The following is a 16,116-nucleotide window of genomic DNA, read 5'->3' on the forward strand; positions in this document are numbered from 1 at the left end:
GGTATATTGTTAGTAAGTTAGCCATGTAATAAGCGGGATAATGTATAGCTATGCTCTGTCAATGTCGCAAAATAATTGACCTTCACTGGGTTTAGAACACCTCGGCTGTGCCTCGGTGTTCCAGAACGCAGTGTCGGTCAATTATTTTGCGACAATGACAGAGTATAGCTATACATTATCCTTTACTTAACTTACCACACAGCAATATGCATGGGGTTGTGGGAAGATCCTGAGAGTTCACATCTGCTGCAAGACAGGTATCTTCAACATTTATGAGCATCTTGTTTTGGTCTTCTTTGAAGTGAGCTAAAAGCAGTAACACAGTCCCAACGGAGTCATCATAACCCGCAGCCTGGATTTGAGGTTGGAGTTTTCCTGCAACACTATCTCTTTCTGGGCGCAGACACTTGAAAAATCCCAGGACTCTTGTATTTTACATTCATGGCCTCTTGGAATTCTTCATTTATCTGGACCCCGGTCAGTTCATTGAAATGAGCCTTCAAGCCAGTTGTGTTGAAAAGATAGGGCCATTCTTTTTTCAAAGTCTGTGTGTCTTTCTCATCTAGGACATCTCTTCTCTGGGAGGCAAACGTGTTAGTCATCAATGCTTCTATTTTCTTCTCATCTTTCTCATTTTCCTCAAACATTTTATGTAGCTCCTCTTTCATCTTCCTCTGTGATTCGTCATTTGCAGCACGCAGTTGAGGTTCTGGGTTCACACATCCATAAGAAATTTTCCTTCGTGTCTTTCCCTTGTCAACACTGCTGGGCTGAGTCATCGTTGGTGGACCTATCCTTTTGTGGTTATCCACTCTGCATTGTAGTTGTTTTGCTAGAGAATCGTAGCCACTACCTATTACTTGATCCTCCATCACATCCTTGAAGGACTTAGGATAATCCAGTACCATCTTGCGGGCAATTTCATTCAAATGTTTCTTTTGAGGATGTTTGCAGACAACCAGGATTTCTGCGGAAATCAACCTGACTATTTCTCTTCTATCCCTCGCCGTTGGCCGCTCTTTATTCTCCAATGTTTTTAGTATATGCGACGGCATGATGTTCCACTGTATCTTGAAACTGAAGTGCCAGTTATTGTCCAGTGCTGCTGTTCCCTTCTCACGGCTGATGGAGCACTCATTGGTGGAGGACAATGAGGACATCGGCAGACCTGGAATACAGTAAGCCATAATTAGCACAGATATGAGAGATTGGTTGTTTTGCCTCTGAGACAATATCATTTGTATTTTAAATGAAACAATGAACTATGAGGTAAAAGTTCAGAATGTCTGCTTTCAATTCATGTGTTGTTTTTTAACATACATTGAACCATTTTAGAATAGTGCCATTCTGTATGACAGGTGTTTCTTTTTTTAAACACATTTACATAGTCAGTAAGAACAGTTTTGCGCCGACCATTTACCAATTGAATGAAACCTTCAACATCCCCAACAGTATACATGGTAAATGTACGCACGTTTATTTGTGATGGGGCATAGTCTTGGCATGAACGGAGGTGACAAGGAGCTTGTAGGCGAGCTTAGGCAGGAGTCAAACAGCGCATCCGCATCTCTGTCTGAAGTGGTGTTGGGAAAGTCTGTAGAGGGGTCAAAAATGGTAGTGAATGATAACGTTATTTTCAAAACAGGCACAGAGGAGTATTATCATATTGTTTGGACCACCACCTCTGCAAGTACACTACTCAGTGCGACCATGGTTGGATGTTAACAGTGAAGACGGCAACAAATTGAGCCCACAATATGAAACTCAAATTTGAAGCTTAAATCAGTGTATTTAAGGGGGGTAGGCTCCCAGATTTCTATGTACTTTTTATTATAATCTCTGCATTTGTCATAATGTCTCGATGGTAATCAATAGATTATGATGATAGGTGCATTCTGGTTCAGCTTCTGACGCACAACTAGGCCGTCCAATTAAATTGCTGGTTTGAGTTTTGATTGGGTGGAGGTAAATCTTCCCCTGACCCCTTATCCATTATGGATTTTGATTTGACATCATAATTTATTGATTACCATCGAGACATGACAAATGCAGAGGTTATAACCAAAAAAAAGTACACAGTACATTTCACAGAGTAAATTCTACTCAAACTGAGTACATTTGACTCAAACTGAGTAAGATTTGACCCAAACCAGTTTGAGTAAAATGTACTCAGTTTGAGTACAATTTACTCAGTTTGAGTCAAATGTACTCTGTGAAATGTACTGTGTATATCTGGGAGCCTACCCAGGAGAACCCATTAGAACCCTAATACTTGAACTCATTCCATGTGTACCTCATTAAGGCAGCAGCTAATTATGTAATGAGCACAGTGCAATCTCCTTTCTGGTCGTAACAGACCTCAAGTATTCATTTGAAAGGAAAGTGTGCACAATGGTTTTACTTACTGCTGCTGACAGAAGAAAAAATGCCTGAACTGGCAGGCAAGGCTGTAGACGGGCTACTGGAATCTCCTTCCGATTCTCTGCTGTTGTAACCTAAAGATAGATACTTTATTAATCCCATTTTGTTAAACAAAAGTCAGTTTGACATACACTCTACTATATAAAAATGAAGACATGCTCAAATAGAGTGACAGTCAATGTTTCACTTACTCTTGGCATGAGCAAGTAACTTTCTGGATTCCACCGGCTTCAGGACACATTAAAAAAAAACAGTAATGAAAGCTGTTTAGGATGGTAGTTCAATGCTAAATAAATACGGCTGTTTTTATTGGCTCACCTGGGGTGGCATTGGCTGAGGGGCACAGCTGTTTGATGCCAGCTCCTCCTTGCAGTGTGTGGAAGTGTTGAAGACACTGAACGCCCAACTGCTGACACCTATCCTGCCACTTTGCCTGAGTCTGTCCTCAGTGTGTGTGTGTGTGTGTGTGTGTGTGTGTGTGTGTGTGTGTGTGTGTGTGTGTGTGTGTGTGTGTGTGTGTGTGTGTATGAATGAGAATGATTTGGATGCCTATACTACATTAGTTATATATGCCTCGTGCAGCAATTTAGAATTTAGAATGTATGTACCCAATCAATTATGAATCGAATCATTACTCCCAAGAATCAAGATCAAATATAACTGAGATTCCCATCCCCTCCCCAACTAATCAGCCACCCCATATATCGTCAGTAGCTAATTCAGTAAGCTACTGATCCAGAACACTGTGTTTAAGGGACAGGACTGTCATTCCACATAGACTATATGCAGCTAGTGGATAAAAGTCCAAACACTGTTCAGCATTGATGCAAACCATTTGTCTAGCTGCTTCTCCAAGGTTATAGAGACCATACTCTGCCAGATAGGATGACGAGTGTGGTATCAACAGGAAGTACACACACTTGTTTTCCTTCATCAGAATGAGCTCAATTTGTCCAAATTCCACTGACTCTTCATTCTTAATGCATAGAAAATAGCCTTTCCTATACAGGGTACCCTTCCACTGCACTTCTGTGGACACCAACTCAGGATGTGGGAGCGAGCTTGCTTTAACCGCATCACGCACTTGGTCATTGTACAACTCAGTGTGGTAAGGAAACATGTTTTTTACTTGCAAAGTTGCAGGAAAGAAAGAGCTGGAGTTCAGATATGACTGAAGCAGCTGATGATTGTTTGCAAGTGTCTTACACACATTTTTGCAGTTCTGTGTCCTCCTTATGCATCTTTTGAAGTATGAGTGTTTGCTCTCAAACCTCATTGTCCACAACCGTATGAGTGGACCAAGTTTCATGATCAAAGAGGGATAGTGGACGAGGTAGTGATGTTTTGGTTTGAGTTTCTCTGTGGGAAATAGTTGTTTCCTTGTTTCAAGATAATCTTGAATCTGAACATTGAGGAAACAGATTTGAGGGACATATCTTGGGGGCACAGACCAACTCACAAAGCTCTTTCAGCAAGATCAGTAACTGCCACACTGGATCCTTAGTATCCGACATCTTATCCCCAATAATCACTGGTAGAAGTCTCAAAAGACACCAATTCTCAGCCGCCTGCCCACTAATCTTCATACCACTTATACTCACTTCACAAGGAGCAGAACCAGCATCAGAACCCACATATTTGAACTGTGCGATTCGTCGGTTCAGCTGTGTGTATGTGAACCATTTCTTCACCTTTACAAAATACCTCAAGTAAAGGGTAAGGTCATAGGCTACTACGCCTTCAAACAAGTCATGGCCTATGCATGGTGGGAGCCCTGGCTGGCATACATGGAAATACTTAAGAGAGTTGAAAACAGAGTCAAACTTGAGTCCCTTTACATGTGTTGCCTCAGAGTCCTGTAGTTGTCGCAGTGCTTCCTTGTAGGTCTCAACTGTTCTTACCGGAAACCGATCTGTCGGGTTGTCCATTTCATTTGTAGGCACTAAGCAATACCTGCAGCAGTGACTAGCAGTACTGAAATTCTCAGTAAAGCCACCGATCGAGTGAGAGCCTAAATTGTCCCCCAGAATACATACGACTGTTGCCCGCACCACCTGGCCAGATGAAGTGACCAGTCCATGCCTCTCAAGTTCTCTAATATCTGACAGCATCCGTGCAAACAACTTTTCATGTGCAAAGTACTTAAAGTACCTCTCAGGACACAGAAGCAAAAGCTGCAAGTTGTCAACACTAGAACGATAGATGGCCTCGAAGTTGGCAAGTGTAAAGTAAACTCCTACAATTTTGTGCTTCTTCTTTGATGATCCAAGAGGGTTCACTACCTCAAATGCATCCTGGTACAAGATCAGCTTTAAGCTTATACCTGGCTCCATGAATAAGTCGTTGGACTTGAAAACACATTAGTAGAAGCAGCATTATTTTGTGGCTTCACACACTCTTGCCACACAGCAGGGTCTTTTAACATGGATCGTAAAGTATCCTGAAGTGGGATATATTGTGCATAGCACTCCCTTCTATTCTCGTCTGTGCCAAGATAAATAGCCTGTGGGTGCACATATGAAAAGTTCTTTTGGAAGAACATCTTTCTTCTGTGCCCAGTGGAAAGGTGAGAGCTGCACAGTGAATGCAAATCTGCTTCTCCCAAAATACTCAAAACACTGTCAATATCAGTCTCAGACAAGTTTGTTTTAGCTTCCATTAACTTTTTGAATTCCTTCTTAGTGTACCGATGACACGTATCATTCAAACTGTCGATTTCTTCAACAATAATCTGTATTGTTGATGATGGAATGAGGCATTTAGCCTGCAGACGCATGTAAAAAAGGCATAGATTTTTTTGATACAGGGCTCTCATTTCAGTGTCATCTGGCATCCATGACTTGCATCTAAATCCCTTTGCACCTCAGCGGAATCCTGAGTAGACTGCGATTGTGTAGGGCCAGGGGTTACAAACAACTCTGTTTGATTCATATGAAACCTTGCGATATGGCTAGTGAATGATGATTTTACTTTATAGGTTTTGTCACAATTTGCAAATGGACATTTTACTGTCTCTTTTTTCAATATATGCGATTTCAGATGTGCAATGACATCCCTGAGATTAGTATATTGCTTCTGACAACTTGCGGCCTCGCATTTGAATGAACATCCTATATAATTTCTTTGTGAAGCAGAGATGGTCCTGTGGTCACGGTACATATGTGTTTTCAAAGCAGTATACTTCAGAAACTGACGTTTGCAGTCAGCCACACCACAATTGCTTGTTTGCTTCATGTCTATGAAGTAACTGATGGTCAACATAACGTTTAAGCGATTTCAATGACAGGCCACAGGACTTACATTTACATGTATGACCAGGCATTTTTCAGAAGTTAAGTATTCCCTCAAATCTCATGTTCCATCTAACAATTCCAGGAAGTTCTGTGTGTGTGCATGTGTATGGATATGACAACAAGTAAGGTATTGGTGTTTAACTTGTGTATACATGTGGACTAACCTGTCCTAAATCTGCAGATAGGCTAAATGTTGCAACTGATGAAGCGGAACTGCAATCCAAACTGTTGAGACAAAATAAGTGTAAGTGAAGCACAAATAAACTTCAAAAAAGGTTATTTCTAGTGCCGTCAGGCAATACAAAATTTGGCAACCATTGATGCCAGACATTTACCGTTTTCTTGCAGCTTTTTTTTCTAACTGTAAGAAAAAAATCTGCAAGAAAACAGTAAATGTCTGGCATCAATGGTTGCCAAATACTTACTGTCAAATACATTTACAGATTACAACCTTTATTTAATGGTTAATATTTAGATAAAAGGTCATTTACTGTATTTTTATGACATTTACACTTAAAGTAGAAAAACAAAAGTAATCTGTAAAATAATAGTGAATTTCTCGTGAAATATAATATTTTTTTTACAGTGAAATATGTTACAAATCTGTCAGTGTCCCATGTATCATTTATATGCAATGTTTGTTATTAGTACAAAACGTAACACAGCAGCTTCAATTTGGGTCTTCGAGAGATGGCCATGTCTGGACAAGTCAATCAGGGCAAGCTTATTTGACGCATATCTCGCCATGTTGGCCTCAATATTTTCAAAACAAATCGTATGAAAATGTTATGAAACGAACAAGAATGTGATAAAACATGTAATAAAAACGGAGCTCAACGCATACATTTGATGGTAGAAATTTGTTTGTTTTCACTCATACCAAGATGGCGGCGGTCTCGTAACATCAGAGTGTCTAACCTGCACTACCATCCACGTGGTACATACATTTACATAGGCTACCACTAGGTGGCAGTGAGATCCTGCTACCACTAGGTGGCAGTGAGATCCTGTAACAACCTCTGTGGAAATATTATCACATTTAAAAAAAAAAAGAATATCTCATAACACTTGGTTATAACCTTAACCTAAACAAACGTATTGCTGAAAATATACACTCTATGCCTGCTGTCATATACTGCTGCAGAGAACTTTTTAATGCCAAATAAGTAATCTGGTCTTTCCAAAGACATGGGACACGTGTGTGCGTGCACGAATACACCTTAAATGATTTTCGAATATAATGATATATTATTATATCATATTGAATTCTACCAAGGGTATACTTTTTATTTCTGAATTTCCCATTCTTAATTCTTACATGTGTGCATGAACACATTCATTGCTCCATGTTGTGAAGGGCCAGATTAAAGTTGAGAATCTACATTTATTGTTTTATATACTTTGTATATTATTTGTTATTATTATTTATTATACACGGTATATCCCTTTACCTGCGTTCGAACCATAGTAATATTCGCTCTCCTGATTGGACAGCGCCCTAGGCGCCAGCTCGCAAGCCCCCAACGTCAGGTTCAAAGACAAGCTCAGGCATGTCGAAACATACCAGACAAGAACTGAGGTTTGGGACTAGATAATCACTTAAGTATAAATACGGCGCAGGTGCGCCCAGCAGCGCTTCGTGTTTGTTCATCAAGTTCATCCCGAGTCAACGTAACAGTGAAATGAGCAACCGTGCATCTAACAGAGCATTGAGAGCCACGTGCGAATAGAATAGTAAAGTGTCAGAGTTTAATGCAGTAACGTCAAGTTCGACCTAGTTTAATGTGAAGTAAATAGTCGTTCATTTATTGTATATTGTGCAACCACAGTTCGTTCGTGTGTAGCATTACCCAGCGGTTCGTTCGTATTTAGCTAGTGAACCTTAGCCAGGGTGTGTGGCCTAAATACGTCGCCAGCACCCGAGGAGGCCTAGTCGGAGAACCGTTGGACATGTGCACAGGAGAACCAGCGGCGGCGATTGCAGAACCATTACTGGTTGGATTATATTGATTTGGAACGTGTTACCCGGAGAAGAGCATTGTTGATTTCCACTATCGTTTGGGATTCAACCTCGTGAGGATTACACTCGGGCTGGCCTCATGGACAGAGGCTGGCTAGCTATCATCGTTTGCTATCGAGCATTTGGATTACAGTTATTGCTTTTGCTGCTGATCGTTGGATTTACAAGGACTGACTCCTGTACGTGGGGTCCCTTTATTCTTCATTGAATCAGACTGAGTATCCGAACATTCCTCTATCCTCCAGGCCTTACAACCCTGGGAGGAACCCAGTGTCTCCAGGCGGTACCAGCGTTGCCTTCTATAATTGCTATTATACGCCAGGTGGCGTCAACCTAGTACCCATCGTAGGAATCCTGCTATTCCCAGTGACTCATGCTACTGACTGACTTTATGCATATTCTGCGCCATACAAGCGTGACCTTAATTCTCATTCTGTAACCTAATGTTGCATAATAATAAATTACCCTCAAATACTATTTCTTTGTCAATGCCGTGTTATTATGAGTGTTCACCATCTATATTCGATGTACTGTCTGGCCAGTAATTAAGTACATACCTAGCAGTGGTTTAATCTATCACAATCTTTAATACAGTCAGGGTATTGTAACCCCTCAGTTACACTCCACGTGTTGAGAATTTAGCTGCTGCTTTGCACGAACAAACATGAACGCTAGCATATATTAGTGTTACGGTAAAATACGTGGAAATGTAAATTTTAAGACAAGACGACAGTCGCAGATTTCTATTATATAATGACTATTTGAAAACCATGACTTAATATAAATGTCTTACTGATATGGGGTCTTGGTGCTGTGGCCTCACGCTTCGAAGTTCCTGCTTTTCAGGGTGAAAAAGGTTTTATCTCTGTGTGATGAAGATTTATATAGCACCTCCCACGAGGCAGCCTGCATAAGTATCAGTGTCTTTTGCCGGTAGCTAAATGACAATGTAATTATAATGTGATTGATTGATTGATTGATTTAAAAGTTTATTAACAGATTGCAGAATTGGTACAGTGCAGTACAGCTCAATACATACAATTGTTAAGGGGATGCAGACCAGAGAAAGACTTTCATCTTGTTTACATCAGGGTCCCCCATTTTCAATTCATCATATACACGACTTACAGATAGACAGTACTGCTACATCTATACATTTATGACATACCAGATTTGCAAATACAGTACTGTTTGTGATACAAAAAGTGTCCAGAAAAAGAGTGTATTGACATTTGACATTACAGTTGACGTAGAAACTGTATAATTTGGAGGAGGTTGGGTAGGTGGGGTGGGGTTGGGGGGGCGGGGGGGGGGGGGAGCTGTACATTGGAGGTGGGGGGGGGGGGGGTGTTGGGCAGGGGGGGGGGACACTGTACACTGTACATTTGAATACTGACAAAGCCATATTTGGTCGTACAACTGGGTTAGGACATTTTTCAACTCATTCAGAACGCAGCGGCCCGCCTGATCTCAAACCTACCGAAGTCGGCCCATGTCACCCAACTTCTTAGGGACCTGCACTGGCTCCCCATTGCTGCACGAATCCGCTTCAAGGCCCTCGACCTAGCATACCGTGCGGCAAAGGGAACCGCTCCCGCCTACCTCCGGTCAATGGTTTCTAACTACACACCCTCAAGACCCCTACGCTCTGCATCTTCTGGCCGCCTCAGACCTACTCCTATCCAAGCTCCGGGAGGGTCATCAAAGAGAAGTTGCCTATTCTCAGTCCTTGCCACACAATGGTGGAATGAACTACCCACCCCAGTTAGGACAGCCGAAACACGTCCAATCTTTCGCCGTCGACTAAAGACGCACTTCTTCAACCATTATCTGAATTAAAAAAAATTAAAAAAGAATCTAACCCTAACTAACCGTACTGTCATGCACTTGTCCTAATAAACTAACCAGCACTCAACACTTTGATGAACATTGTTGCTCAGCTTGTGCCCTTCCTGATGGCTTGTCGTACAGAACATGTAAGTCGCTTTGGATAAAAGCGTCAGCTAAATGACTAAATGTAAATGTAAATGTAAATTTGTAGGGGCCAGTTTCGAATTGCAGTATCCCGTATAGGTGTTCTTTGAGGGTGTTTTTGAAAGTGGGTAGTGATTCACATTCCTTTACAGCTTTGGGTAGGGCGTTCCACATTGATGTGGCATAATTGCGAAACGTGTTTAGTCCATTGTTTGAGCCGAATCTGGGTTTAACATGATTTGTGGAGCTCACTCTGGTGTTGTGATCGTGGTATTCACTGACCTTTGGGAAGTATTTTGACATGTACATGGGTACCTTGGTTGTGTAGTGTATCTTGTATAGGCCAGGCCCATTGCAAGTTTGTGTACACTGATTTTTGTAAATGGGTATACAATACAGTGTACAGCTCAATACACACAATTGTTAAGGGAATGCAGAGTCAAAGAAAGACTTCCGTCATGTTTACATGATCACATTCACTGATGAAACCTGATGTTGTCAATAGATTAATAGGCTATACTTTTTCATGCCAATTATTTTTTATTAATGAAAATCCACTCCCTGCATTAATTTAATTGAACCAAACCCTATACCACGTTGGCTACGAGGCTTGACAATGCATTGTGCTACTGTGATACACAGAGCCAGTTCCTCTCAATCAGAATCAGAACCAGAAAGGTCTTTATTGCCAAGTATACTTTACACATACAAGGAATTTGCTTTGGATGTTACTTTGGATGTTACTGATGTTACAGTACATTAGCGGACAGCCATTAACAAACAGATAATACAATAAAGTGGTTGAGTAAAGTAAAATTAAATATGAGCTAAGTTGAGCACAATAGAATAAAATATTTGTGAAATAAAATATAGGCCATGCAGGGCTGCTGTATACGACTGTATAAGAGGTTGAATAAAGTTATGTGGGATATAAACTAAGTTAAATATCTCAATAGATATATAGTCAAATTTAGTAGGAATAGGAATAGGCAGGGCTGTGCAACTGGGCAGATGTGGTAAATTATACAATTATATACACTAATTAGAATGAAGTAACAATACAGTGAAGTGAAGGTCCCGAGCCTTGTTGAAGAGGCTCACTGCAGAGGGAAAGAAACTGTTCTTGTGGCGTGAGGTTTTGGCCCTGATGAACTGCAGCCTCCTGCCAGAGGAGAATGACTCAAACAGGTTGTGGCCGGGGTGGTCGGCCACAATCTTACCTGCACGCTTCAGGCTCCTGGAGGCGTACAGGTCCTGGAGAGATGGCAGACTGCAGCAGCCGATCACCTTCTCAGCTGAGTGCATGATGACACGCTGCAGCCTGCCTTTGTCCTTGGCCGTGGCTGCAGTACCATGGAGGAGGTGAAGATGGACTCAATGATTGATGGCATGTGTAAAAGTGCACCATCATCGTCTTTGGCAGGTTGAATTTCTTCAGCTGCCGCAGGAAGTACATCCTCTGCTGTGCTTTCTTGAGGAGGGAACTGATGTTCAGCTCCCACTTGAGGTCATGGGAGATGATGGTTCCCAAGAATCGGAAGGACTACTGGGGAGTCACACAGGGTGATGGGGTTGAGTGGGGCTGGGTTCCTTCTGTAATCCACAACCATCTCCAGTGTCTTGAGAATATGTCATTGATTGATTGATTGATTGATTGATTAAAAACTTTATTAACAGATTGCAGAATGGGCCAAGCAGTAGTCTGACCAGTTTGTTTTGTGATGTTTGGAGCCTTGTTTTTATTGAACATTGTACATATGTACATACTTCTATTTTATACTTGCTATACTTATTTTATTTTATACTTATCCTTTTGTCTAGCATGTCTCTGGAGCGTAACAGAAAGAAGCAGTAGATAGTGTGCTCACATACGGACTACTGGTGTGGTTCTCCAGCTGCACCAGGGCAGAGCAGGAGGCCCTCCACAGCTTAGCACAAGGACTGGAAGCAGTAGGGAGCAGCTAGCCTATAGCTTAGCACAAGGGCTGGAAGCAGTAGGGAGCAGCTAGCTATATAGCTTACCACAAGGGCTGGAAGCAGTAGGGAGCAGCTAGCTATAGCTTAGCACAAGGGCTGGAAGAAGTAGGGAGCAGCTAGCCTATAGCTTAGCACAAGGACTGGAAGCAGTAGGGAGCAGCTAGCTATATAGCTTACCACAAGGGCTGGAAGCAGTAGGGAGCAGCTAGCCTATAGCTTAGCACAAGGACTGGAAGCAGTAGGGAGCAGCTAGCCTATAGCTTAGCACAAGGGCTGGAAGCAGTAGGGAGCAGCTAGCTATATAGCTTACCACAAGGGCTGGAAGCAGTAGGGAGCAGCTAGCTATAGCTTAGCACAAGGGCTGGAAGCAGTATAGGGACCAGCTAGCCTATAGCTTAGCACAAGGGCTGGAAGCAGTAGGGAGCAGCTAGCTATATAGCTTAGCACAAGGGCTGGAAGTAGTAGGGAGCAGCTAGCTATAGCTTAGCACAAGGGCTGGAAGCAGTATAGGGACCAGCTAGCCTATAGCTTAGCACAAGGGCTGGAAGCAGTATAGGGACCAGCTAGCCTATAGCTTAGCACAAGGGCTGGAAGCAGTAGGGAGCAGCTAGCTATATAGCTTAGCACAAGGGCTGGAAGCAGTATGGAGCAGCTAGCTATAGCTTAGCACAAGGGCTGGAAGCAGTATAGGGACCAGCTAGCCTATAGCTTAGCACAAGGGCTGGAAGCAGTAGGGAGCAGCTAGCTATATAGCTTAGCACAAGGGCTGGAAGCAGTAGGGAGCAGCTAGCTATAGCTTAGCACAAGGGCTGGAAGCAGTATAGGGACCAGCTAGCCTATAGCTTAGCACAAGGGCTGGAAGCAGTAGGGAGCAGCTAGCTATATAGCTTAGCACAAGGGCTGGAAGCAGTAGGGAGCAGCTAGCTATAGCTTAGCACAAGGGCTGGAAGCAGTATAGGGACCAGCTAGCCTATAGCTTAGCACAAGGGCTGGAAGCAGTAGGGAGCAGCTAGCTATAGCTTAGCACAAGGGCTGGAAGCAGTATAGGGACCAGCTAGCCTATAGCTTAGCACAAGGGCTGGAAGCAGTATAGGGACCAGCTAGCCTATAGCTTAGCACAAGGGCTGGAAGCAGTAGGGAGCAGCTAGCTATATAGCTTAGCACAAGGGCTGGAAGCAGTAGGGAGCAGCTAGCCTATAGCTTAGCACAAGGGCTGGAAGCAGTAGGGAGCAGCTAGCTATATAGCTTAGCACAAGGGCTGGAAGCAGTAGGGAGCAGCTAGCTATAGCTTAGCACAAGGGCTGGAAGCAGTATAGGGACCAGCTAGCCTATAGCTTAGCACAAGGGCTGGAAGCAGTATAGGGACCAGCTAGCCTATAGCTTAGCACAAGGGCTGGAAGCAGTAGGGAGCAGCTAGCTATATAGCTTAGCACAAGGGCTGGAAGCAGTATAGGGACCAGCTAGCCTATAGCTTAGCACAAGGGCTGGAAGCAGTAGGGAGCAGCTAGCTATATAGCTTAGCACAAGGGCTGGAAGCAGTAGGAAGCAGCTAGCTATAGCTTAGCACAAGGGCTGGAAGCAGTATAGGGACCAGCTAGCCTATAGCTTAGCACAAGGGCTGGAAGCAGTATAGGGACCAGCTAGCCTATAGCTTAGCACAAGGGCTGGAAGCAGTAGGGAGCAGCTAGCTATATAGCTTAGCACAAGGGCTGGAAGCAGTAGGGAGCAGCTAGCCTATAGCTTAGCACAAGGGCTGGAAGCAGTAGGGAGCAGCTAGCTATATAGCTTAGCACAAGGGCTGGAAGCAGTAGGGAGCAGCTAGCTATAGCTTAGCACAAGGGCTGGAAGCAGTATAGGGACCAGCTAGCCTATAGCTTAGCACAAGGGCTGGAAGCAGTATAGGGACCAGCTAGCCTATAGCTTAGCACAAGGGCTGGAAGTAGTAGGGAGCAGCTAGCTATATAGCTTAGCACAAGGGCTGGAAGCAGTAGGGAGCAGCTAGCTATAGCTTAGCACAAGGGCTGGAAGCAGTATAGGGACCAGCTAGCCTATAGCTTAGCACAAGGGCTGGAAGCAGTAGGGAGCAGCTAGCTATATAGCTTAGCACAAGGGCTGGAAGCAGTAGGGAGCAGCTAGCTATATAGCTTAGCACAAGGGCTGGAAGCAGTAGGGAGCAGCTAGCCTATAGCTTAGCACAAGGGCTGGAAGCAGTAGGGAGCAGCTAGCTATATAGCTTAGCACAAGGGCTGGAAGCAGTAGGGAGCAGCTAGCTATAGCTTAGCACAAGGGCTGGAAGCAGTAGGGAGCAGCTAGCTATATAGCTTAGCACAAGGGCTGGAAGCAGTAGGGAGCAGCTAGCCTATAGCTTAGCACAAGGGCTGGAAGCAGTAGGGAGCAGCTAGCTATATAGCTTAGCACAAGGGCTGGAAGCAGTATAGGGACCAGCTAGCCTATAGCTTAGCACAAGGACTGGAAGCAAGCAACTAGCCTATAGTGTAGCACAAGGACTGGAAGTAGGGAGCAGCTAGCGCTCTGTAAAAAAATGAACTCTGACACACAGAGATGAAATTGATATCCATCTTCTAGTTTGACTCTGGGGAAGATGGCAAATAAACATATTTTCGGAGTGTTCCAGTAAGCCTCACGAAAAACACCTCGAGTCTTGTCACACAGTGATGCACGTCGGGTTGAAACGTCAGACTTTCTGTCCTCGTGTCAACCCAGCCTGAATTTGGTGGTACACTGACTCACTTTGTCAATTTACATGAGACGTTTCTCAAACCCACGGGTCACGGATGGTGAAGGACGAGAGGCCTTGGAATGAAGAAGGGAGCCTGTAGCAGAGACGCCACTGCCAGAACGTCTCTTTCATTCCTCTCTCCCTTCTTATAGGAGATCTGGGAAGATGCTTATCAGAGGGGGAAATGGCTGATTTGAGTATGCCGTTCTGCCGAGGCCTTGGAACTCATTCACATACAGAACACACACCCTCGCACACCCCGTCCCCAACCCTCGTATAGCAGCTAGCTATAGCTTAGCACAAGGGCTGGAAGCAGTATAGGGACCAGCTAGCCTATAGCTTAGCACAAGGGCTGGAAGCAGTAGGGAGCAGCTAGCTATATAGCTTAGCACAAGGGCTGGAAGCAGTAGGGAGCAGCTAGCTATAGCTTAGCACAAGGGCTGGAAGCAGTATAGGGACCAGCTAGCCTATAGCTTAGCACAAGGGCTGGAAGCAGTATAGGGACCAGCTAGCCTATAGCTTAGCACAAGGGCTGGAAGCAGTAGGGAGCAGCTAGCTATATAGCTTAGCACAAGGGCTGGAAGCAGTAGGGAGCAGCTAGCTATAGCTTAGCACAAGGGCTGGAAGCAGTATAGGGACCAGCTAGCCTATAGCTTAGCACAAGGGCTGGAAGCAGTATAGGGACCAGCTAGCCTATAGCTTAGCACAAGGGCTGGAAGCAGTAGGGAGCAGCTAGCTATATAGTGTTCCAGTAAGCCTCACGAAAAACACTTCAAGTCTTGTCACACAGTGATGCACGTCGGGTTGAAACGTCAAGACTTTCTGTCCTTGTGTCAACCCAGCCTGAATTTGGTGGTACAATGACTCACTTTGTCAACTTACATGAGACGTTTCTCAAACCCACGGGTCACGGATGGTGAAGGACGAGAGGCCTTGGAATGAAGAAGGGAGCCTGTAGCAGAGACGCCACTGCCAGAACGTCTTTTTCTTTCCTCTCTCCCTTCTTATAGGAGATCTGGGAAGATGCTTATCAGAGGGGGAAATGGCTGATTTGAGCATGCCGTTCTGCCGAGGCCTTGGAACTCATTCACATACAGAACACACACCCTCGCACACCCCGTCCCCAACCCCCGTGACATAAACTCCCACTTCTCAACAATAACTGTGAACCGAACTTGCATTGCTGCACTATAGTCCATCCATTGCAAGTCAACGCCCCCCCCCCCCCTCCATCCATTAACTCAACTGGACTGTCACTGTAATATTTATGTACAGTTGTACAGTGTCCCCCACCCACCCCTCCTACCCAACCCCCCCACCCCACCCACCCAACCACCTCCAATGTACAGTCAGATTGGTTATTTTGGTTGAGGTTGAAAAAGCTATGTTGATTCAATATTTAATTACAGATACCATTTCAACATTTGAAAAACTGTTGTTGAATCAATTTAGTATAGATTCCCCCTCCCCTCCTCCCCTCCTCCCCCTCCCCTCCCCTTCGAGAGGGTAGTCCTAAGCAACTCCAGAGACCTAGAAGATCTCACAGGACTTGAGGTATTCAAACGTAACTTGGCGCGATGGTGTCTTCACTGACTGGCTTGACAAATAGTCTGAGCCAAACTCCTTGGTAAGTCATTGACAATATAATGTATTATGCCATTCACATACCATAATCTTGCTGTCATCGTTTG

The 16,116-nt window shown here is 44.0% G+C and overlaps 1 protein-coding gene across 1 annotated transcript in view; it reads left to right on the forward strand.

Annotated features, from left to right (window-relative positions):
* Window positions 1-1,053: 1,053 nt before the first annotated feature.
* Window positions 1,054-16,116, forward strand: part of LOC311235725 (FYN-binding protein 1-like) — a gene marked incomplete at both ends in the record, with an annotated part of 92,700 nt that continues 77,637 nt past the window's right edge. Inside the window, one exon of the mRNA XM_084323191.1 lies at window positions 1,054-1,178. Within this exon, the coding sequence (XP_084179317.1) occupies window positions 1,054-1,178 (125 nt within the window). The remainder of the gene's footprint in view (window positions 1,179-16,116) is intronic.

This window comes from Notolepis coatsorum (assembly GCF_963971535.1).
Source record: "Notolepis coatsorum genome assembly, chromosome: 10".
In the NCBI taxonomy this organism is placed as follows: domain Eukaryota; kingdom Metazoa; phylum Chordata; class Actinopteri; order Aulopiformes; family Paralepididae; genus Notolepis; species Notolepis coatsorum.